At 49.4% G+C, this 23,442-nt stretch overlaps 1 protein-coding gene and 1 long non-coding RNA gene across 3 annotated transcripts in view; one reads left to right on the top strand and one right to left on the bottom strand.

Moving 5' to 3' along the window:
• Positions 1-1,350: 1,350 nt before the first annotated feature.
• The window catches only part of RFX4 (regulatory factor X4), a 164,243-nt gene continuing 142,151 nt past the window's right edge, over positions 1,351-23,442 (bottom strand). For both annotated transcript variants that reach the window (XM_055118642.1, XM_055118641.1), the window contains exons 16-18: positions 13,689-13,851; positions 11,400-11,538; positions 1,351-2,832 (exon numbers count right to left, since the gene is read on the bottom strand). In XM_055118642.1, coding sequence (XP_054974617.1) covers positions 2,560-2,832; positions 11,400-11,538; positions 13,689-13,851 — 575 coding nt within the window. In that variant the 3' untranslated portion in view covers positions 1,351-2,559. The remainder of the gene's footprint in view (positions 2,833-11,399; positions 11,539-13,688; positions 13,852-23,442) is intronic.
• LOC129399184 (uncharacterized) lies at positions 17,354-22,854 on the top strand. The gene is made up of 3 exons (XR_008626972.1): positions 17,354-17,434; positions 18,583-18,711; positions 22,647-22,854. It is a non-coding gene; the product is annotated as an uncharacterized LOC129399184 (long non-coding RNA).

Below are 23,442 nucleotides of genomic sequence, written 5' to 3'. Positions count from 1 at the left end.
TGGCAGCACCAGCTGCTCCCAGTTCTTGGCTGTGCTGGGAGATGCAGCATGTAGATGCCCTCCCGGCCACTTCTGGAAGTGAGCATCCTGCTCCAAGAATTAGGCCCTCTTTGCCTCCTGTCTAATGAAGGGTGTGCATTTAACGAGCTCATGGCTGTTTCATGTGCCTGGGCTTTGCTGATTATACACTGATGCTAATTCACAGAATTTGGCCATTCCCTCATTGGGGGTGTGTTTGGTTAAGCTCGAAGTCCTACTTAGACCCTTTTGTTTGTGGAGTACCAGCTCTGAACTATAAGAGAGCCACTGGTCTGGATGCATTAGATTTATTTTATTCAGTGACAATCTTAAATATTCTTCCTCTTCTTTCCTTTCCTCAAAGAGCCAATTCAGAGGCCTGGACCTAAACAGCCAAACCCATTCACCTTCAAAAAGTGAAATCAACCTCTGCTTGCTTTTGGCAAAAACTTTGCTAAATGGTTGAAGGGGATGGTAAGTGCAGCAGATCATTTTAATCCTCAAGTTAGTGCAGGTTATAAAGGTTACATAACAGCAAGTAAGAGCTTAACTTTAAAAATAAATCTTTGAAAATGCAAATTGAGTTGTCAGATTATCATGCATTTTAGTTAAAATAGTCACTCCTGCAATTTCTTGGAATCTGAGACTCTGAATTTCTCATAGATCTTAGTTTTCCTGAAGTCTGGTAAAATACTCTTTTTTTTTTTCCCTTGACCTTTCTATAGTCTCAATACTCAACTCCAGGATCAAAATGCTCCAGGAGAAGAACTTTGTTGCGCTTATTAGGTATCCATAATGTTATTGTTGTGTTTCAGATGTTTGTTAGCTTTAAAGTACTGTACTTGAAATGACTTTACACCCAGTGATCATTAAAGCATCAGGCATGAAGTGTCAGGGGACCACTTAATGATGTTGGTGCTAGAGAATAATATTCCCTGTAAGGGTTGGAAGTCTTATTCCTTGGCTGACTGGCAGTGGCCACTGTGCAGAGACAAGTGAAATCCCTCCTGAGTATGCTGGCCACTGGACCCTTACATACCCCAACCCTATGTCACTGCGAAGCTGGCATTCAAGGACTGGATGGGTGATTTCTTCATATTTGACAGATGACAGGAAACTGGATAAGCCTAACCTTAGAAGACCATTTTCCCCCTTCCATCCCAATATTCAGGATATTGTTTGTTACAGAGGTCAGCAAATGCAAAATGAAAATGAAGAAAGCAGAGCATTTCAATACTTTTTATTTGAGTGTGAAACTGTTCTTTTCTTGCACAACTGTACAGATAAAACTATTTCCATTTTAGCTGTAGACATGATTATCACACTGAGGGGTGTGATCCAAATATTTTTATTTACAGAACAATTGCTAAAACATCCGATGTCATATTTCCATTTGTTTCTTACCCATAGGGTAATAGGTCCACCATAATTGCTTGGTGCATTTTATAATACAGAAAGAAAACCTATGTTAATCTCTAACAAACTCATATTACTACAAATCTGACAGAAAAATGCCTACGAAAAAATTTCCAAAAGTACAATACATTTTTATTTCCACACATACACAGTATAGTATAGACTCAAAGGCACAGCTTTGAATTTTTTTTTCTATCAAAGTGTCGGAAATGTTTATAGTCTTATGAAGGAACCATGAAAGTCACTTTCACACGGGGTTCTTGAGACGTTAAGGTTTGGCCCATTTAGTTTCACAAAGTTGATATATAACAGAGCTGAGTGTGATACTCAGTGCCACAAACCCACATTCTCACATGACTTTACAACTCTCTTCTGCCTTTTGCTGACACTGGCCATTGTGCAAACTTAGGGCATATACTTAAATGTAGAAGAACCAGTCCCCTCACCTCCATTAACTTAAGGCATAACAAAACAAGCCTCTCTTTCCCTCTACACAGTGCTTATACCCCAGGACAATGCAGGGACTGTGATAGACTTGAGTGTGAACAGGGAATCTGGAGTTTCCGTATACTCACATTTTGCCCTGGTGCTCTGGGAACTAGCAATGACATCACCAGGAAGAAGGAATGCATGGCACGGCTGAGAGCTGTTCATTGTACGGTGAGATGACAGATGGCAAGGTGAGTGCTCTTGGCAAATTATGTGCCTATCCAAGAACACAACACCAGATTCCATCTCTAGTATCCATCCTTCAAGACTAAAAGAGCTTTTGTCAACAGGAAAAGAAGTAACTTACTGGGAGTGGTTGCCAACACAAAGCAAATCCACAGAACTGAGGAAAAAGGCACAGACTGGCCTGGCAGAGATGGTGCTCTATCCAACAGCCACGTCCGGCTGGGTTCCAGGAACCCGATCTTGCAGACTTTGAGAGTCCTGTTTCTGAACTAACGTTTACTCAACCCACACTGAATCCCAGCCTCGCATTCATTAGGAAACTGGACACCTAGAAATAGTCCACAAGTTACGATGTAGAGAGACAAAGTCTTCGGGGGAGAGGGGTAGCTGTTGGGTTTATTATTATTATTAATAATTATTAATATTAAATATGGATTCCTATGATAGCAGTCACTTAGCCCATCCTGTGGGGGCCTCTCCATTGATGTAAGCAAAGCCAGGGAAGTGTTGCATGTGCTCGTACTCAGAATTCCTGCGCGTGGTCAAGGGGGTGTACATGTCACTAGAGTTTCCGTACCTCGTGGAGTGCACAGACGGGCTTGTGTAGCACGCGTTGGCTGTGGGCACCTCTGGCCAGCGGGGGGTGACAGGGGTAGGATGCAGTCTGGGAGTACTGCTCATCAAGCAAGGTTCCATCCGGGAAGTGGGGCTATTAAAAGGGTACTTGTCAAAGGGAAAGAAATTCCATAAAGTTAAAGTTAGCTTGAAGTTATACACACACACACACACACACACACACACACACACACACACACACACACACAATCAGTCATGTTCCCAATCTGTTTCAAGTTAAATCTCTTAAGGTGCTACCACTGAAACTTAATGGGAAAGAATCAATACATTTCTAAAAGTCCGTGGTCTAGGAAGTTATCAACAGAGGATATGGAAAGGGTGTCATAGGCGGAGTTGGCTGATGTACCAGCAAGGCATGAGGACTTCATGCTCTTAATCGAGAATGTTTTGGGAAGTCAAATCCAAAAGAAGGAATAGCCCCATGGGAATAAAGTGGAGAGTGTGTGTGTGTGTGTGTGTGTGTGTGTGTGTGTGTGTGTGTGTGTGTGTGTGTGAAAGCTCGTCCAGATAGCTATGGATGACTGGATGGATGGCTGTGAGTTTTATCATGGGTTATGGAGATGTGATAGGTCCCACTCCATCAATCCAAGAGAACACTGCCAAGTAAAACACAATGACATGATTAAAAATAGCATTTTACAGTTGAATTCAATTATGAACTGCAGTTTCAAAGCAGGCTTTTGAGGAGGAAGCAAGTCAACAGCTTCTAAGGTTATTATTAGTGCCGATCACTTAGAGAACATCTCTTTTTGGTTTACATTCACTGAGGTCCTAGGAGATTCACAGGTAGGAAATGGTAGGTTTTTTTGGCCAGGGTGAGGGTGGATGAAGGCATCAAGAGAAGCCGGCTGAGAGGGGAGGGAAGCGGTGCTTCTCCAGAGGCCAGTACAACGGGGTGTTCAGGAGCTACAGGAAGACGGGAGAGCGGTCTAGGAAGAATCAATGATCAGAGAAGCTCCTGTGAAGCGTTTCTTCCTTGCCATTCTTTGCTGTTTCTGAGTCCGCTATGCAAAGAAGTCCCTTTTCTACAGAGGGGAGGGTGGGGAGGAGATGTGGGCTCCCCGTGTGGCCCCTGGGTGCCAGCCAGTCCTCCCTTGCTGTGCAAAAGGCAGAGTCGCTCATGGAGGAACAGGAGCCCGTCAGGGACCGCCTGGACAGTGAGCCCGGGTGAGAGAGTGTGAGCCTGAATTCTGCTGCTCCCCAGCTGTCTTCCTGACAGTTGGAAAATGGAGCCCCTGAGGGATTAGGTGGGTGGCTGCCTCCTGTGAGGGAGACAGACCGGCTGAAGCCTAGACAGCCGGAGAAGGGGCAATGACAACAATGGCTGCTGTAGTCTAGGAGACCGAAGAGAACACTTCTGCCTCTCTGAGGGGGAGCCCAGGGGAGCCCGGGAAGGGTGTTTGTTAGACTTGAAACACTGCAAGAGAAGCAGCTCTTCGGGGGTCCAGGTCTGAAGAGGGCTCTGGCTTCCAGTCGTGACAGAGTTCTCCCACACAGGAGAGGCCGAGGCACAATGCACCGTGTAGCCACCCCAGTGTCAACAGAGCAGGCAACTTCACCTTGGAGAGGTGGCCACGGTGTCTGAGAAGCAAGGGAGAAAACACCAAGGGCCGTTGCCAGGGAGACTGCAGGCTCTCGGGAGACCCAACTCAGAACATGAAAAAACACAAAAGATGCCTATGTGCTCTGCAGTGCCCGCACAGGCAGCCCGGGAGGGCCCTCAGGCCTCGGCCCGGAACGTCGAACAGGCCCACGCTGTGGGATTCGCCACAGAGACCAGGTCAATTGGATCTTGTCCATGAAGGGAGATCCCAGCTCTGTGAAACAGGCCAGCTCAAGAAAGAGTCGTACCCAAGTGGTCTTTGTTATTTTCTCTCTCCTGCTACTCTGTCAACTCCCAGGACAGGTGTCACCTCAGCTCACAGTGCTCTTTGTGGCACTGAGCTCTCCACACTGGTGCCCCAGCCTGCCCAGATGGTTCCTGTCTCACTCAGGGACTCCCCTCCCACCTCTTTCCTCTGTCGAGAACAATACAGCCTGAGTCCTCCACCTTCTTGCGTGTCTGCCCTTCTCAGGTCTCAGTTCAACTATTCCCTCAGGGGAGAGCCCTTTCTGGATGCCTCATTGCCAGGAGTCCGATAACGGTCCCCACTCTGAACCTTAAGAGCTTCCCATCCCCACGTGGCAGCGGTCTCCTTCCACCAGCTTATATTCCTGCTTAGCACCATATACTCAACCTCTGGAATCATGCCTGGCACCCAGTGGGCAGTGAACAGCTACTGGGTGAACCAACGCTGGGACCGTAACATCAGAAAGAACCTTAGGGATCCCAGCTTCCAGTACAGGGGAGAAAACTGGAACCCAAGACGTTTCCTGACTTTACCCACTGTGACCCCACCGCTTCCTTCCTCCAGGACTTCCCTGGCATCCTGCGGAGTCGCATCACGAGATGTGGAATAGCTGGTCCAATCCCCAGAGCTGTGGTTGAACTCCCCCCAGGGTCCCCCCCCCAACAATCTGGCCCCCTCAAGGTGATCCACCATGACTGAACGGCATGGGCGAGGAAGGGCACTCCTGGGAAACTCAGACCACGGAACCTGAATCGCCGTGACTCCATCTCAACACTCCCGCCTCCCGCCCTGGAGATCACAGGGTTCTGCCCTCTGTCCGGCCTCGTCTTGCTGGTTCCGACCCAAGCCCTCACATGCCCTGCCTTCTGTAGGTGAAATGTCACCGTCTCCTGGCCACAGAACCAAGAGTGTGTGGCTTCTGTGTGCCCCGTCAAGGACCGTCCATGCAGCTGTAACCCAGCGGTTTGTGTCACAGACTCAAAGGAGTAATTGCCTGGAAATGAGACTGGCTCAAAATATCTCCAATGTGACAATAAAATTCTGTTACCACAGAATCCGGCATGGAAAATTCTGTGCCGTTAGGTCAGCTAATTGCAAATGAGTCAGGCACGCGTTTTCCCGTGGTGAAGAGCCCATTGAAAGACGAGCGGCCCACAGGCCTGCTGCCTGGGCCTGGTGGTGAACGCCACCAATGAAGCTTCTATTTAGTCTGGCGGGAGAGCCCAGGCTGGCCTGTGGCACCCGCCTCACCTCTCACACTTCACATCCGGGTTCGTGCGGGGGCCCTTTGGGCAGGCCGGGCACAAACCCGGGGGTCCAGAGAGCTCTGCACAGGATAAAGGCGCTTTTTGTTGAGGGCACACAACAGGAAGTGACTGTGTTATGGGGCAAATCACACATTGTTGCTACTGATGTATTTGTCAACCACCAGCTCACACCTCTTGAGAGGTGGTGTGTGTGTGTGAGAGAGATTGTGTGTGTGTGTGTGTGTGTGTGTTGCCACGGGAGGTGGGATTGCTGGGAGGGGGGTGCCTGTACATGGTGTCTTTGCGTGCATATATATGCATGGTCAGTGGTTCTGTCAAATAGCTATGGTGTAAGGCCGTCCTCAGTTGCGATGGACGCTGGGCCTCTTTGGAACCATATTAGGAAGTTCTATTTTGAGAAGCGACTCCCCACACCAAGGGCTGACTTTCCTGCCCATGGAGAGGGAAGAATGAGCCCTTTATCCCTGACCCTTCCTGAATGGGCAGCTACTTGAGCAAGGGGTGAGAGGTGGCCCAGTCAGGAGTGCAAACCGTCTCCCTATGAAAGGCGTCTCTCTCCATACCCGAGTGCTGCCCGTGGGTCTGGCCCTGCCAGCCTTCCTCTGAACCTCATGGGGGGGAAGAGGACACAGCGCCCCACAAATCTCTGTTCCCATCTGCTGAGCTTTTTCAGGCCAGGGTGAACTGGCTTAGTGCGTGTGAGTTACCAAAACATGCCCCTGAAGGAAGTTTCTGAAATTAGGGTAGCTCTAGCGAACCTTCTTCCTGGCCTCATTGGACCATGAGCCATTCCTGCCGGGGCCTCACTGACTGTCCTGTCTTTCATATTACAGATGAGAGAACTGAGGTCAAGAGAGGTCACACAGCAACTCAGTTCCATGCTAAGAACTCAGCCCCTCATTCATTGCACTGACACGGTAGGGGCTGAGCTTGTCCCAGGACTTCGGTCAGACAACTTCACAGAGCTAGTGCCGTGACAGAGACAGACACAAACTTTGTACACAACTATGCTACATTAGCTGCAGTGTTACAAATATTACTACTACTACTACTACTACTACTACTACTACTACTACTACTACTACACAAATAGTGTTGACTACCACCCAGGCCCTGTACAGACCTTTTTTCTCCTCTCTTAATCCTTACAAAAATTCTAGGAAATAGCTACTAGAATTATATTTCAAATGAGGAAAACTAAGGCGTCGAGCTATTCAGGAGCAGAGCTGGGGTCTGAATCCTGAGTCTGGCCCAAGGGCAAAATCGCCCACCACAATGACAGAATGAGCTGTACCCCCTTTGGCCCAGGGTACTTTGCCACTGCAAGTGCCCTACACAAATCTTGGAGCAGCCACCGGATCTCTGCCACGGGCACTTCCTGCACTGGACTGCTGGAGACAAGCTGAGAGAGTTCAGGGCACTCACTGGCCGGGGCAGGGGGAGCCACATGGACGAAAGAATGAGTTTATTTTTCGGTGCAGTCTAGGTGGACTTCTAGCCAACCTAGGAATGGCTCTAGCCCAGTCCAGTGGCCTCCAAGGGTCCAGTACCCACTCGTGGCTGCAGTCAGAGCAGCGGTTGCATGGACATGCGTTGAGAGAGGCTCAGCAAATACTTTGCAGTTTGTGCCTTTGCTCTGCTTTCTCCTGTGAGTCAGGCATGAGAACGGGGAGCTTGGGAAGGGGCGGCAGCCACCAGCCCTGCCCCATCACTCACAGGGGCCGGAGGGGTGTTGTACTGCTGTGTATCAAACCTTTCACTGGCTAGTCCCATTAGTCTGGATTCACTGAGTGAGAAATTAGCAGTGGAGTGGGGCTGCTACTACATTTTACCTTTGTGTTACCCTGGAAGAGAGCCTGTGTTGTGCAAATATGCAGCACAAACAGAAACATAGGCAGAGTCTATTGGAAAAAAAAAACAAAAGCCACCCCAAAGGACTTCCAGTTATTTTGAGTGTGGAAATGCCTGAAGAATTCCCATTCTCACAGCACCCTGTGGACAGGGCCAGGAAGCAGTTGCAGGTAAGAGGTAGGGGTGTTTATGCCAACTCCGTTTCAGTTACTCCTGTGTGAACGGCCAACTGCAACCTTCTTCTCTAAACGGTGATTCCCTGCCCCCATCAATCTAGATGGGCTGTTTCCCTCGTGAGTCTTGATCTAATGAGGTGTGATATTCAGTCCTGACCTCTGTTCTGGAAAGCTAACACTGAGGAGTCTTGCTGTGAATTTCCCTCTCCACGCTCAAGCTTCCGCCAGAAGGACCAGGAAAGGAACGAAGCACAGGACCTTGGGGGTGTGACACCGAGTGTATGGACGGTAATTTCTGGAATTTACCTCCCACCCACCCTCCACGATCACCATGGTTGTTGGTGGCCATGGGCTTGGGGTCAGGCTGGGGGAATTTATAATCGGAGTCTGCTTTGGTGCCCGACCAGCCATATGAGCTGGGGCCGATGGCTTCTTGAGGTGATTTCCTGCTCTTTGAGAAACAGAGGGACACGCGCCTTCTCAAGCCCGCTGTGAGCTGTGGGTCTAGAACCGAGCTTGAGGCCTGACGGGCTCATGAAAATCAAGGAAGACTGCATCTTTGGGTGTGTCTTCCCCACAGACCCCAGAGCCCACCAGCTGGGGGAGAGATGTGAAGTCACTGTCCCCTACCCCCACGTCTCCTTACACATGAGACTGAGATAGGCACCATTGTGTGTGTGTGCACGCGCATGCACAAGCACATGTGTGTGGGCAGAAGTTGTAATAAGAACTTCATCTAAGGGCCAGGCATGGTGTCCCTATGGCCACTTAGGGCTTCTCGTTGCCTCATTCAGGGCTCGGCTCTTCCCTCCAGTCCAGCTGTTTCCCTGGAGTGCCCGGGGGGGGGGGGTGACTGCCATGGCCTCTCTCTCTCCAGGCCAGCATCTGCACGGGCCTGGAGGAGACCTTAGCTTCTTTTCACAGCTATGGTTTTGGAGTGGTCACCTTAGAAAACCAGCTCCAGGGGCTGGAGCCATAGCACAACGGGTCAGGCGTTTGCCTTGCACGCGGCCGACCCAGGTTTGATTCCCAGCATCCCATACGGTCCCCTGAGCACTGCCAGGAGTCATTCCTGAGTGCAGAGCCAGGAGTAACCCCTGTGCATTGCCAGGTGTGACCCATACAGCAAAACAAACAAACAAACAAACAAACAAAACCCAAAAAACAAAAAAAAAAAGCTTCAGGCGTCTTGTGAACAAGGATGGAGGAGTAGAGGGGCACTATTTCTGGGAGCTGTGACTGGGGGGCTGGGAGGGTGAGCGGCTCCCTCACACCACCAGTATAGACACTGGGGGCTCCTGTCCCCCTTTCTCCACTGTGTCCTCACAGAATGGGTGCCCCGCTAGTGCTGGGAGACAAAATGCCCGAGAGACCGCGTGAGCTGCTTAGACTTGCGGAGTAGGACCCGGCCCGCGGTGGCAACCTCCACGTTATTCCTCGGACGGCAGCAGGGAGCACCAGCACCGCTATCTGCAGGCTGCGTGACGCAGTTGGAGCCCCGTAATGAATCCCCCAGGTGGTGATTTAGTGGAATCAACTTCTGCGCCCGTCTGGGGACCATACCAAGGCTCCCTCTTGGCGCTGCCGGTGGAAAGCAAAACAGACGCCTGTGTGCCCTCAGCACCCCGTATTGTGGAGACGCCGAGCTCCCTCGGAGACCCGTCTGTGTGCCCACAGCTGATGTAATGTGGCCCGCACGTGGTGTGAGGGCTGCCATGTCTTTTCTAGACCCCTATAAGCTCATCAGAGCTGAGTGCCTACCTCTGGCGGCCCCTCCGTCTCTGGCTCACCCAGATCACCCCAAAGTGCTCTATCTTGGGCCAGACTCTCCACGTGCTACCTGTGGCACAGTAACCTCCCCTGGGCCCCACGCCCACGGCATGCGTGCACCCCCAGCCCGCACTCACATAACTAAGCCGCCCCGCCTCCTGCTGGCTCCTCGCTTCAGTATTCCCATCGTGAAGTCAATGGCCTGTGACCTGCTCTCACGCCCTTTTCTAGAAGCATTACCAGGGGGATGCGCGAAGTGCTCATGCAGAACCCGGCCTAGGATAAGTGCTCGGAACCAGCGAGCCCTTTGGAACAGATGCCGTGTCCTGTAGCCCAGAGACGCTGGACTTCGTTTTGCTCTTCACGAGTATCGGGGTCTGCCACGGGGGTCAGGAAAGTCAGTGATGGGAACTGTGTGCAAGGCGTTAGATCAACAGAGGGAAGCCAAGGGTATTGAGGGAGTTGAGGGTGGGTGGGTACCTGACCTGACCTCGGCCAAGAGGAAGGAAGCGGGTGGCAATGTCAGGAAATGCCACAAAGACAGAGCAACGCTTGCCCTGAACAGCAAGTTGTCAAGATCTGGGGGAAGAGAAGTCAGACAGAGGGAAATCTCTCCAGAGATGTGGAGAACTGCACACTCTGTGTGTGTGTGTGTGTGTGTGTGTGTGTGTGTGTGTGTGTGTGTGTGTGTGCGCGCGCATGCACGCTGGGAGTGGGGGCAGAGGAGGGTTTGGGGCCAGGGAGGCAGGCGGAGGCCGGATGGTGCCAATTCTTGAAAGACATGCTAGAGAACTGAACTTGACCCAAAAGTGGAGATGTGCCAAGGAAAGACATGGCCAGTTGATTTTTGTCCAAAAGACCCCTCCAGCTACAGTGCCGGGGGGTGGAGCAGAGGCAGGGACTGAGACCAATGGGAAGGCTTTCGCCATCCACAAGACATAAGGGGAGGCAAGGGCCGTGGGGGTGCAGAGCCACTGTGTACGGACAACGGAACGCATGGGCGAGCAGGAGCGTCCGGGACAGTGCGTGAGAGAGGAGCGCAGCAACGGGTACCAACTACTCTGGCTGGCGCCACCATGCAGAGTCACCTCAGAGCACAGACAGGGTGTGCTGGATACTAGGCACCCCCCTGGAAAACACACACGGCGGGGACGGATCTGACCAGAGGTCCACTTTGGAAGGGCTGGGGCTGGGCTGAACAGGAGTGGAAATGGAAGACAGAGCAGGACAGAGACAACGGTCCTCAGCGGACATGAGGAGGACGGTGAAGGGAAAGAGGACTGACTGCCCATCGGAGAAGGGGAGCCCCCCCCCCGGAAAAGGGCCACAGAGAGTGTGGCTGACTTGACCTTGGGATGAGTGAGGTCAAAGAGCAGAGATGGCTGGTCAGCCCTGTCCCTGTTTGCTCGAGGCAAATTTTCCAGCAAACCCAGCGCCTCAGGACCAAGTGCTTGTCCATTCTGCCATTCCTGCAGAACCCCAGAGCTCTCGGAAGGTGTTTTCAAAGTCTGGCACATGAATGTCGTGTGAGGGAGTGAGTAGAGCACACGGCTGAGCTCCCCTGGGCATGAGTGAAGACCCTGAGGAAAATACCTTCCCACCATCTCCCGCGCTTTTGTGTGTGTGTTTGTTTTTTAACACACAGCTGACAGAAGGTGCTCGTTCACTTCTTAAGTCAAGCAGACCTGGCACCGTGCCTCTCCCCGGCCCGGACAAAGCCAGCAGGCCCAGCGACTCACCTGTGCAGAGCCCCTGTGGTAAGGGGCATAGTGGAGTGGGCCCGAGATGGCCGTGTCGTGAGGGAGGGCCGGGTACTGGCTCTGCATCGGGTGGGCATGCTGGTTTCCATAGCTGCCGTAGTTATAGCTTCCCGTGTACCTACGGCAGATGGACACAGGGTCACTAACTGGGGGGGCGGATGGTGGGGACAGGGCACCTCTAAACTTCAACTTCCCTCAAGTCCCCTCTTTTTTTTCTTTCTCACTTCCTTTCCTCTCTCCCTGTCCCCCGTGGCCCAACTTTTCTTCCTTGTGATCCGTAACTTCTCCACTCTGTGGCCTTGTTGTGTTAAGTTTCAATCCCCAAGGTGAGTTTCCGTCTCCCTATTCCCCCCCCCAGACACCCCAGTGTACCTCCCTTACCTCCAGGCTGGTGCTCTGGGGAGGGACGGGGGGAAGCAAGCCAGCCCTGAGCAAAACATAATTAGCTACGAGAACCCCCGCTCCCGTGGTGTCTGAGAGTCCCGTGATATAACCTGAAGCCAAGTCGGGAAGAAGGAAGAAATGACTGGAATTTCTGTTCTGGGATTCAGGTCTCTGCTTGCTCACAGCAGGGAAGGACCTAGTGCATCTCCGTGAGCCTTCCCCAGGCAGGCCCCACCGACCCCCGACTCTAGGTCTGACTCTGCCCCACTCTCTTGGCCAGGGGGGCCGCAGGCTCCTCCTCAGCTAGTTTGCATTCTGTCAGAGAGCTGAGGCTGGAGAGGTGAAGACGGCCTCTCACACCGGAAGTCATCCCAGGAAACACCGGCTCTGACTGCCCTTCCTTCTCACTGCCCTTCCTTCTCACAACTTTTCAGCCAATTTGCTGACACGTGCCCCTGTGCTTGTCTGAGCTGCCATTCCTGCAGAACCCCAACGCTCTCGGAAACCATTTTCAAAGTCTCTTCCAAAAAGTGTGGAAGACTTCCCTCAGAGGCCCCCTGACGGAGTAATGGCCGCCCTCCTGACTGGTCAGGGAGCCCTGAACATTTGGAAATGATGGACACCAACATCCATCATGTTGTGTCATGGCTTGGGGTCACCACCTTGCTATTGTTTTGCTGGGGAACCATGTAGAAGTGCCTTGAAAGGTCTCCTTCTCACTTGGTCTATGGGAACCCAGTCCGTGAGGCCCTTGGTGATGGTCTCATCTGTCCTAGATAAGGGCCTTTTAATTTTTTACTTATTTTTTTACCACACCTTACTCCTGGCTCTGTGCTCAGGGACTACTCCTAGTAGTACTCGGGGGGCCATATGGGGTGCCAGGGATTGAATTCAGGTTGGCCATGCATGCAAAACAAGCATGCCACCTGCTCTACTATCACTTCTGCCTCCATAAAGGTCTTTTAAAACACCACGAATGGTTATCAACACTTGCCCCCATGACACTATATGATTGGTATCGTCTAAGGACAAGGTATAATGCAGCAGCCAAAAGCATTCTCCGATTCAGCTAATTCTTCCATGCGAATTTGTAGTTCATTTGTTCCCACTTCACTACATAGAATTTTTAATTTTTCTTTTTTTTTTTAATTGGGAAAAGTGATTTTTTTTGGGGGGGGATGCTGGAGCAATAGCACAGCGGGTAAGGTGTTTGCCTTGCACACGGCCGACCCGGGTTCAAATCCCAACAATCCTATATGGTTCCCTGAGCACCGCCAGGGGTGATTCCTGAGTGCATGAGCCAGGAGTGACCCCTGTGCATTGCTGGGTGTGACCCAAAAAGCAAAAAAAAAAAAAAGTGACTGATTTTCTTCTTCTGGAGCAAGGCACCAACGAACACCAAAGAGGTTCCCCTAACCCCCATTAATAACCGCCATCCCCTGGGGATCCCCGTCCCTCAGGGGGCAAGCAGGGAAGCCATCCTGGGCACGAGTCCTCAAAGACCTATCCTGAAGCTTTCTAAGGCTGAACAGTGCCACAGAGGGGAACAGCCAGAAGGGAGTTTGGGGCAAAGGAGGAAGGAACAAGGAAAACACACGGGTTGTGGGTGGAGCCCGGAAGATGCTGTGTCGCCCCAGGTTTAGCAGCCCCGTGAGCCCCCGGAGAAACTAAACTGAGCCAGCCCCGGTTCAATGTCCTCACCTGTAAAATGGGGTCACTGATGCCCACTTCCGCTGACGGTCACAGGGACTGTGTGGGGAATGTTGACGAGTGCCCGAGTGCCCTGCCAGAACCACCCACCCTCCCCAAAGTTCCTCCTGGAAACCAGTGTGCTCGCTCACTCGCCGGCGCAATCACAGCAGGTGGGAATGTAGCATCACCTACCCGTGCTCCTCTCGGTGGGGGTAGACTGGGATCCTGTGGGTGACGGAGGAAGAAGGCATGTGGGTACTCCTCATGCAGGGCAGCTGCTGGGAGCTCTCCGCGGGGGACCCCGCCGCCGTGGTCACCGTGTAGGTCAGAGACCAGGTGTAGGACTGCATGGCGCCTGTGGAGACACGTCAAGGGCCGTCGGTCACACCTACGTCGTGGAAACATTCCTGAGCCTCCCAGCGCTCTTCAGCCCAAGCCAAATCATCATTTATTTTCTTTTTTAAAAATATTTCTTAATTTTATTGGATCACTGTGAGATAGTTACAAGCTTTCATGTCTGAGTTACAATCTCACAATGATCAAACACCCACCCCTCCACCAGTGCACATTCCCCACCACCAATATCCCAGGTATACCCCCTCTTTCCCACCCTCCCCCTGCCTCTATGGCAGACAATATTCCCCATACTCTCTCTCTACTTTTGGGCATTATAGCTTGCAGACACTGAGAGGTCACCATGTTTGGGCCATTATCTACTTTCGTCATGCATCTCCCATCCCGACTGATTCCTCCAGCCATCATTTTCTTAGTGATCCCTTCTCTATTCCATCTGCCTTCTCCCCTCCGCTCATGAAGCAGGCTTCCAGCTATGGGGCAATCCCCCTGGCCCTTGTATCTACTGTCCTTGGGTGTCAGCCTCATGTGATGTTATTTTATACTCCACAAATGAGTGCAGTCCTCTATGTCTGTCCCTCTCTTTCTGACTCATTTCACTTAGCATGATACTCTCCATGTCTATTCATTTATAAGCAAATTTCATGACTTCATCTCTCCTAACAGCTGCATAGTATTCCATTGTGTAGATGTACCAAAGTAATTTTTTTTTCTTTATTGAGTCACCGTGAGATACGCAGGTAGAATTTGGTCATACCATGTTTCAATCCCTTCATCAGTGTACATTTCTCGGCCACCAATGTCCTCAGTTTCTCTCTGCCCGTCCCCCCACCAACCATTACAAACCCAGAGACCGTGGCCCCGCCCACATCTCACCAGAAGTGCCCCCCATCTTTGTTCTAGTGCCCCCAACCACACTGCTGCTCCTTTCATTTCTTCCAGGGCACCTGGAGCTCCAATACCGCGGAGTCCTTCCCCTGCCATTGCTGCTGTCTGGATGCCCGTTCTTCTTCTCCTAGTATCTGTGGTCTTCATTTTTCAAGCGAGAGAGATGCAGCCTCCTAACCTCTGACCAGATCAGATCTCCCCTCATCCTCCTGCTACCTGCAACACCCACTGATCAGCACAGCCTGGGGTGTGTCTATTCTCCACTCCCAGATAGCCTACAATCTCCCAGGCCAGGGTGTGGGGGCTGGGAGGGACGTCTATTTTTTCCACTATTGAATCCCCATCTGCTTAATATAAAAGCCCGGTTTGAAAGAGGGCAGTGACGGCTACTACAGATTTTTGAAAGAGGAAAGGGGCAAGTGAAGATTTTTTTTTAAAAAAAAAGAGGGGGCCAGACCGACAGCACAGGGGTCCAGGCGTCTGCCTTGCACGTGCCGACTCGGGTTGGATCCTGGGCACCCATATGGTCCCCTGAGCACTGCCAGGAGTGATCCCTGAGCTCAGCTGGTGTGGGCTCAACCCCACCTCTACCCCCAAAAAGAAAGAGACCAAAGGACAGAGGACAAAGAGAGCTGGGGGGCTGGGTAGCTCAGACGGGAAAGGCAAAATAATGTCTCAACACTCAACAGGTGTGAAGGATCCAACAAATTGCTCTCAGCAGCATAAGCAGATTACCAGGGTCTGCCAAGCTTAGGTCTTTTTGAAGATTATTAGACAGTGACCTTAACGGTGACCTATTCCATACACACTATTAATGCCATTAATTTACTTTTTAATTGGATACCCTGAAAGTGCTGGGCACTGGGAAAAGAAACTGACAACACCACTGAATGCTCCACACGCTGGAGAATTTCACTAGACATTTTAGAGCTCACTCACTGAAAGTAATAATAAACCCATCCATGTGTTTCTGGGACATGTTACAATGATAGGCTGGACAGCATTAAATCCGTTGTGAAGGCAGAGTGAAGAGGATCCAACATCCCCCTGAAGGAGCATGGGAAAGGAAGGCTGTTCTTTAGTTTTTATTTGAGCATCATGATTTACAATCCTGTTAATAACAGAGTTTCAGCCCAACTCTGGACATCAGTGTTGGCATCCCTAGAGGTTATTATTAATGCAAAGAGAGAGGGGGAAATGTGGTCCTCCAATTTTGCATTTTATTCTGCAGACCGTTTCTACCTTAAGATTCCGTTAAGACAAAGGGATCATTTCGGAAATTCAGTCTATTCATTTCCAATGACTGGGCAGATAGCACAGGAGGGCCGAAGTGGAGTTGGGGGATCTGCACTGTTGGGGACGCGACAGACACTCAGTGAGAAATGCCCAGAAAGGGCTGGCCAGAGGGATGCCTCTCTGATACTGTTATTAAAAGAACTTTGTATCGAATCTTTTTGTAAATCAGAATATCTTTTGGAGTGCAAATACTGAGGAATTCTCTTTCTCCCTTCCTTCCTTTTCTCTTTCTTTTTCTTTCCTTCTTTCTTTCTCTTTCTCTTTTCTTTCTCTCTCTTTTCTTCCTTTCTTCCTTCCTTCCTTTCTTTCTTTCCTTTCTTTCTTTCTTTCTTTCTTTCTTTCTTTCTTTCTTTCTTTCTTTCTTTCTTTCTTTCTTTCTTTCTTTCTTTCCTCCCTTCTTTCCTTCTTTTTCTCTCTTTCTCTCTTTCTTTCTTTTTTTCTTTCTTTCTTTCTTTCTTTCTTTCTTTCTTTCTTTCTTTCTTTCTTTCTTTCTTTCTTTCTTTCTTTCTTTCTTTCTTTCCTTTCTTTCTTTCTCTCTCTCTCTCTCTCTCTTTCTTTCTTTCTTTCTTTCTTTCTTTTTTTCTTTCTTCCTTCTTCCCTCCCTCCCTCCCTCCTCTCTTCCCTCCTCCCTCCCTTCCTCCCTCATTCCCAGCATGAGAAATACAGTATCTAAGGCAGTTGACCCAGTCCCTTGCCTAATCTACTAGGCCCTTAAAATGGCATCTAATATAGGTCCTTAAAGAAACACTTGCCCCAGTTCATAAATAAAAAACTTCAAAATTAATTCTGAATTGAATGGAGCACTCGGGACTACGGAAGATTCAAGAATATAGAAGTAAAAGTGAAAGGGGCCAGAGAGATAGCACAGTGGGTAAGGTGCTTGTCTTGTGCGAGGTTGACCCGGGTTCCATCCCCAGCACCCAGAGTGACCAGAATCCACCGGAGTGACCCCTGAGCACAGAGCCAGTAATAAGCCCTGAGCACAACTCCCCCGCCCCCCACCCCCAAAAAAGTAGGAGTGAAAGGAATGAGACAGAATAGAGCAAAAGCAAACATATATCATCAAAAATGAGGCAAATATACTCAGCCCCGTAAAGTTCAACTTCCAACAGTGCGTTTTTACAGGAGACACCACTGAGAGGGACACCTGAGGACGGGGCATCTGGAACAGTGGGCCCAGGCTTTCGAGCAGACTGTCCTGGAATTCAGCTCACACAGGGATTTCTTTCATGCTGGCTCCGGGGACACTGACCAGGCCTCACCCTTTCAGCCCTTCTCATCTCTCACACAGAGATGGTGGCATCTATCAGTGTCAGATCGTTGTGAGAAGAAGCTTAGACAACGTGTCAAAAAACTTGGCATTGTGACAGGCTTTTAATCATATTCTACTGTACCTCACGGTGAGTTCAGATGGTCTTATGTCAGACTTTCTTAAGAGAGTAGAAAATTCCGAATTTCCTGTTTCGGATTCCAAGAAATAAAGACAACTTGCTTGGGTCACATCCTGTCACCAGGGGTGACAACAATGGAAGAGAAATGGCTAAGAGCTAATTATAGCCAACTTCTAAACATGTTTTCCTACAAAACTCACATGTGCCTGCAGCTACGAGAATGGCTAGTAAGTCCCTCTTTCTGTTTCCCATGCCCCCACCCTACCCCATCACTAAGTAGGCTCTTGTGTTAGTTATACTTATTTAGGGGGGCTCCCAAACTCTGCTCAAGGAGCTTCTTAGAAACTCTTAGCCAACCCAGTCAGATGTTTCAGTGCTTGATCCCCAAGGTTCTGGGAAACATCAAGACCACACTCGCCAGACCCCAAACTTGCCCCTTGACCTTAAGGGTCATGGGTAACAACCTTCAGGAAGACTGGAAGACTCCCCCACCACACACATATACCAAAAAAGGACATTTCAAATGATTAACATGTAAGTGATGGCTCTCCTCTAAACTCGTAGGAAATTATACAGCTGTGACCATTTTGATAAAACACCGTTGATACTAACAAAGGGTTCTCTCTGGGTGGTGGGGAAGGGAAATGTTCGCTTTTTTTTATTGTATATATTTATTTTCATCATTTAAAAATTTTGAGCCAGCACTTGGTGATGCTCAGGACTGCTTCCTGGCTTTGCACTGAGGGATCATTCCTGATGGGTTCAGGGGTGGTAGTGGGGGGGACTATCTGGGTTGTTGGGGGTCGAATCTGGGTTGGTTGCATGCAAGGTAATTGTCCTACCAACTTGGTCCTTTTTTTTTTTTTAATGTCATCTTTATTTGGATTATCTTGTATTTTTTTTTTCTGTAGAGTTTGTGGATGATCTCTGAGAAAAGAAAAGCACTATTAAACTATATTAGACAATTTTACAATTGGAAATGTAATTGAAGGGGGGTGGGAAGTTTGGGAGAACAATGAAGCTGCCACCACAGGCAAGCGATTAACCCTTCAAACCCCTGGGACCTCGGCAGAGCACTGCCAGGTCAATGGGTATTTAAAGGGGGCAGCTCAGGAAGCCAAAGGATTTTTTTTTCTCTTTTTTTTTTCCCCAAGCAGAGGGAAGACGCAGTGATAATCGCCATCACCTGAGAGAATGCAGCAGAAGTTACTTTTGTGTGCGTTCCAGGAGCCCAGCAACTGTTCTTTATTCATCTCTGTATCCCCAACAGTGGGGCTTGCCAAATAGTAGGTGTTCAGTAAATTTTTGTTCCATTGAATTTGTTGTTGGAGGAGTAAAGGCTGCTGGAAATAGACGTTATCAAACAAAAAGCTAGTGGAACTCTTGGAAAAATGGGCTCCTGTGGTCTGGGAAACAAAACCACTAAATGGCCATGTGCCAGCAATCTAACAGACCCACTCAGGCAGGCTTAAGCAGATTAACACCTACTGGCATGGGGGAGAAACCCTTTTTGCCTGGGGAGCAGAAAAGAAACCCCCCTCACATTCCCTTTCCTACCAGGGGGACCTCCAGTGAGACTGGCCGCTTCTTCTTTTTCAGACTCATAAAAGAAAATCTGTGCGGTTAACAGTTTGTGCTTAATTTTTAAGACAGCTCTAATGCCTTTTTATTTGCTGGCAAAACAATAACAAACGTTCCCTGTTTTGTCTAATTCCCGGATCTTTCTCTTATTGGCCTCTTCTCATTGCCCCATCGTTCGTCAGCGGAGGGGAGCGGTGGGAGTGCCTGATGGTTGGGAATATCCTGCAAAGATCCTAAAGGTCTGTAAATCCTCCAAAGAGAAGCTGTCATCCATGTTACGGGATTGCCACTGCCTTTTCTTTCCCTTCCATCCCCAACACAACAGGATTCTTCGCTGAGTTTCCCCCGCCCTCGGAGGAATTTTAAGCACAGGACAGAGGCACTTGGGACAGAATATATGAATATATCCTATTCATATAGTTATGTATGAATATACAGAATATACTCTATGGAGTATATTCTATTCAATATAATGGACTGTTGAAAAATGAATTACCACGCAATTAACACCAGTTTCTGTTCCGTATTGACTCCTTGGCTTCTCACCAGAGCCTGTTATAATCGGTCATGCTCTTCTCTTCTTCAGGTAGGAAAGCTGAGGCCCAAGTTTCCCCCAGATCAGCAGCAGGGTTGGGGTCTGAATCCAGGTCTGCCCAACTCTAGCTCTTTCCACACCCAACAGTTGCCTCTCAATGCTTGAAAGCGCTTCTGCTTCCGTTGGAAAATGAGGAATCCCTTTGTTAGAAATGCTAGATTCTGATTCTGATTCAGGCCGGGAGGGAGGCTGGGAATTCTGCACCGGCCACAGGCTGGCCCCAGATGATGAGGTGTGCTGGTCCCTGGAACATGCTCTGAGTGGCCGGGCTTTTGGCCTCACGGCCTTCTCGCCTGCTTCCAGACAGCGCAGGGCCACCCAAATCAGAACTGGTGAGGTTCTGGTCAAGACTCGGGAGAATTTTAAAATTTAGAATTCCCAGGCAGGCGGGCAGGCCATGCCCTTCCACCCTTTAGATCAGGGACTAATTCCTTTGTGGCACTTGCCAGAGACAAGGCAGGTAACTATCACCGATCCACCTCCCCAGCCCCTCCCCACACCCGCCACCCCCCAACACTAAGGTTTTTAGAATCTTCAAGGGCGTTGCTCAAGTTTTGAACGAACCCGAGTCTTTGTTAGTGCCACCCTGAGACATCGCTCCTTTAAGTCTGTCTGGATTCTCGAGGTGCCCTGCCCTACATATGGAGGTTTACGGACAGGATGAATTAAATCAACCAAAATGAAATGTAATTAAAACATTCAGTTCCTTAGTGGCATGAGCCACATTTCAGTCACTCAGCAGCTACGTGGCTCGGTGGTACTGCCTGGAACAGCTCAAACTGCAAAATAAAAACCAATCTTTCCTATCACTACAGTATCACAGCAGGGTGGTTTTTTTTATATTTAATTTGAAAATATTTGATGAAGTCACCATGAATCAGAAAGCTAGTCATGACCGAGTTTCAGACATCCAGTGCTCGAACAACTAATTCCTTCACTAGGGTTTGCTTCCCTCTGTCGAGTTCTATTTGAACATATTGCTTGATGGCCATTGATGCTTCACAAACATTTCCTGTAACTTTCAAGACAGGGAAGATTTCACACACACACACACACACACACACACACACACACACACACACACACTCACTATTGCCTGACATCTAGAATGATTTTTTGCTGTCCCCATCCTTCATGTAAGTGACTCCTTGTGACACATCAGGCTTCAGATAAATGTCTTCTTTCTTTTCTTTCTTTTTTTTTCTTTTTGGGTCACACCCAGCGATGCTCAGGGGTCACTCCTGGCTCTGTACTCAGGAGTTACCCCTGGCCGTGCTCAGGGGACCCTATGGGATGCTGGGAATTGAATCCGGGTCGGCCGCGTGCAAGGCAAATGCCCTACCCACTGTGCTATCACTCCAGCCCCCTAAATGCCTCCTTTCTGAGGATGGAAGGTCCCCATCCCTTACTATTTCAGAGCGTGCTGTTCAGAGCACGTATGATCATTTGAAACGACGTGCATCTCTGATGGTTGACTTTTGTTCTTTATTCATATGCACTAGAATGTCCGTAAGAATAAAGATGTCATGTCATACGATGGACTCTGCCAGTTGGGTCTTATTCACTTGACGCCCCTCAGCCCTCCACCCCTGAACATGGCACTGATCCAATATATCTGTTGATGGAACAATGGGACAAGCATATCCTAACCAAGCCAACACCTGCTGATGGTGACAGCAAGAGCAGATTCGACAGACTTAGACAGGGGAGCCCCGGGAATGGAAGTGGGCCATCTCCCTGGCAGTGGCCAGCAAGCCTCTACAAATGAGTCATGGAGGGCCCACCAGGGCCCACTGCGAGCCACCCTCTGAATCCCTGAGCTTTTGTTCTATGCGAAGGCCTGGGACCAATTATCTTTGTTACACCCTCCAGTGACCACAGAGAAGGTACAGCTGCACGGGCCAGATGTGCTCTGTTGAAGCCTTTCAGGCCTTTATTCCTTGAGGCAGCCCCGCATCGCAATGATTTCATGTGCTGGTTTTGTGTTGCAGGGAAGCCAATGGTGGGAAGCTGAAAACCCTGAGTTTAATTGTTAACTTTTATTGTCATTGCTGAAGGAGTGACTACTTAAAGGGATATCGTAAATGAGGCCTTAGAACCCTCTGGGGGCCTGCCCAGGGCAAGAGTGGCCGCTTCACCCAGCGCTTTCCACGGTGGGAAAGCAGTGCAGCCTAGCACCACACCGTGTGAAGCGGTCGGCCCAGGTTGGCACCACCCGCCTGGCTCCCCAGGGGTGGCCGGCAGTTGGCAGTCTCTCCTCCACGAAGCCGAGGGCCCCGCACGTCGCTGAACCATAAAGGAGGTGGTGGACTCACAAAAGTGTGGAGGAAGTGGGGATAGACTTGACTTTGTGGAAATGTTACGATGGAATCCTTGAACCAATCTCTTATCGTGTCAGACTTTCACCTGCCAGGCCCAAGCTGGGCACAGGCTGATCCTCCTCTTTCACTCTCTTGGCCACTATTTCCTGCAAACTCCCAACACACACACACACACACACACACACTTTTTAACACAGTGGTTATCTTGGTGTCTGTGTTGCAGACCATAGTGCTCAGAAAAAGATGGTGCTGGGGGAGGGGGAGGGACGGAAGAAAAGAAGCCCTAGAGTGATAGAAGAGAGGGGTGTCGGGAGGGAAACTGGGGCCACTGGTGGTGGGAAATGGACACTGGTGGAAGGATAGCTGTTGGATCGTTGTATGTCTGAAAGCTGATCATGACCAGCTTTGTCGCTGCACAGCTCACCGGTGACTCAATTGAAAAAATAAAACTAAAAATCAGAAAAAAAAATAAAACCACAGTGGTTAGAAAACATTTAGGAATACATACAGTTAGGGACAGAGAAGCAGAGATAGGGTGTGTGTGTGTGTGTGTGTGTGTGTGTGTGTGTGTGTGTGTGTGTGTGCGCGCGCGCTCACATCCTAACTACTAGAGTCCCTGTGAACAAAGATGCAATGTTTTCTCTGTGCTTATCATGCTCAAACAATACTGTTCTCTCTCTCTCTCTCTCTCTCTCTCTCTCTCTCTCTCTCTCTCTCATCATAGCTGAAAAATGGGGAAGTGTCCATGCAAAGTGAGACTTTGATTTGTGGAAGAGCTGCAGAGACTGGCATGACCTTGACTCAGGGCATTGGACTTGACAGCACATCCCCGGTCTGGTCAGCAGGCCCCGCGCATGCTAGCAACCCAGCCAAGTCACCGGAGACTGTGCGCAATTCTACTTAAGGGATCAATTCATAAACTGTTTCTTTTTTTTTTCTTTTTAGCCCAGAATTTATTTCGTATTTTTCCTCCTACCTCTCTTGCTTCCTTGTTAGGGTCCTTTGTAAAAAAATTGTTTTTCATTGTTAACCACTTCAGATACTTTGGGGAAAGTCTTGGTATATAAACCAAGCAATAATTTTAAGGTGGAAATAAAAATTAACTGGGTGTTCAAACCATACGTTGTTGTAACTTTTATGTAAAAGAAGAAACACTGGCAATAAATTTTATAAGGGTTATAATAACCGCTTTCCAATTTATAGTAGCCAACGAAGAACTGCACGAGTCCCCCACTAACTGCAGTTAAGCCACTCATCGGAGCAGTTTCCTAAATTTTAGGTGTACAGCATGAGATTAATAATAATCTGTGCCTTAAAACGGAATAGCCCTAAAACCTCCAAGACCATGATCTGCCATGCCTGGCAGGGTCCTTCCTAATTGAGCAATGGAGTGTTTCAGAAGTAGAACTGGGAGGAAAGTATTACGCTTAGTTTCATATAGGATGACATTTTTAATGCCCCCTAGAGATAGTGGAGAACAAAGCTGGAATGTGCCCAAATCTTCAAAGGTTATAATCATC

The sequence above is a fragment of the Sorex araneus genome, chromosome 10, assembly GCF_027595985.1.
Source record: "Sorex araneus isolate mSorAra2 chromosome 10, mSorAra2.pri, whole genome shotgun sequence".
NCBI classification, from domain to species: Eukaryota; Metazoa; Chordata; class Mammalia; order Eulipotyphla; family Soricidae; genus Sorex; species Sorex araneus.
The sequence above is the reverse complement of the archived record's forward strand: the minus strand, read 5'-3'. Positions and strand labels throughout refer to the sequence as shown.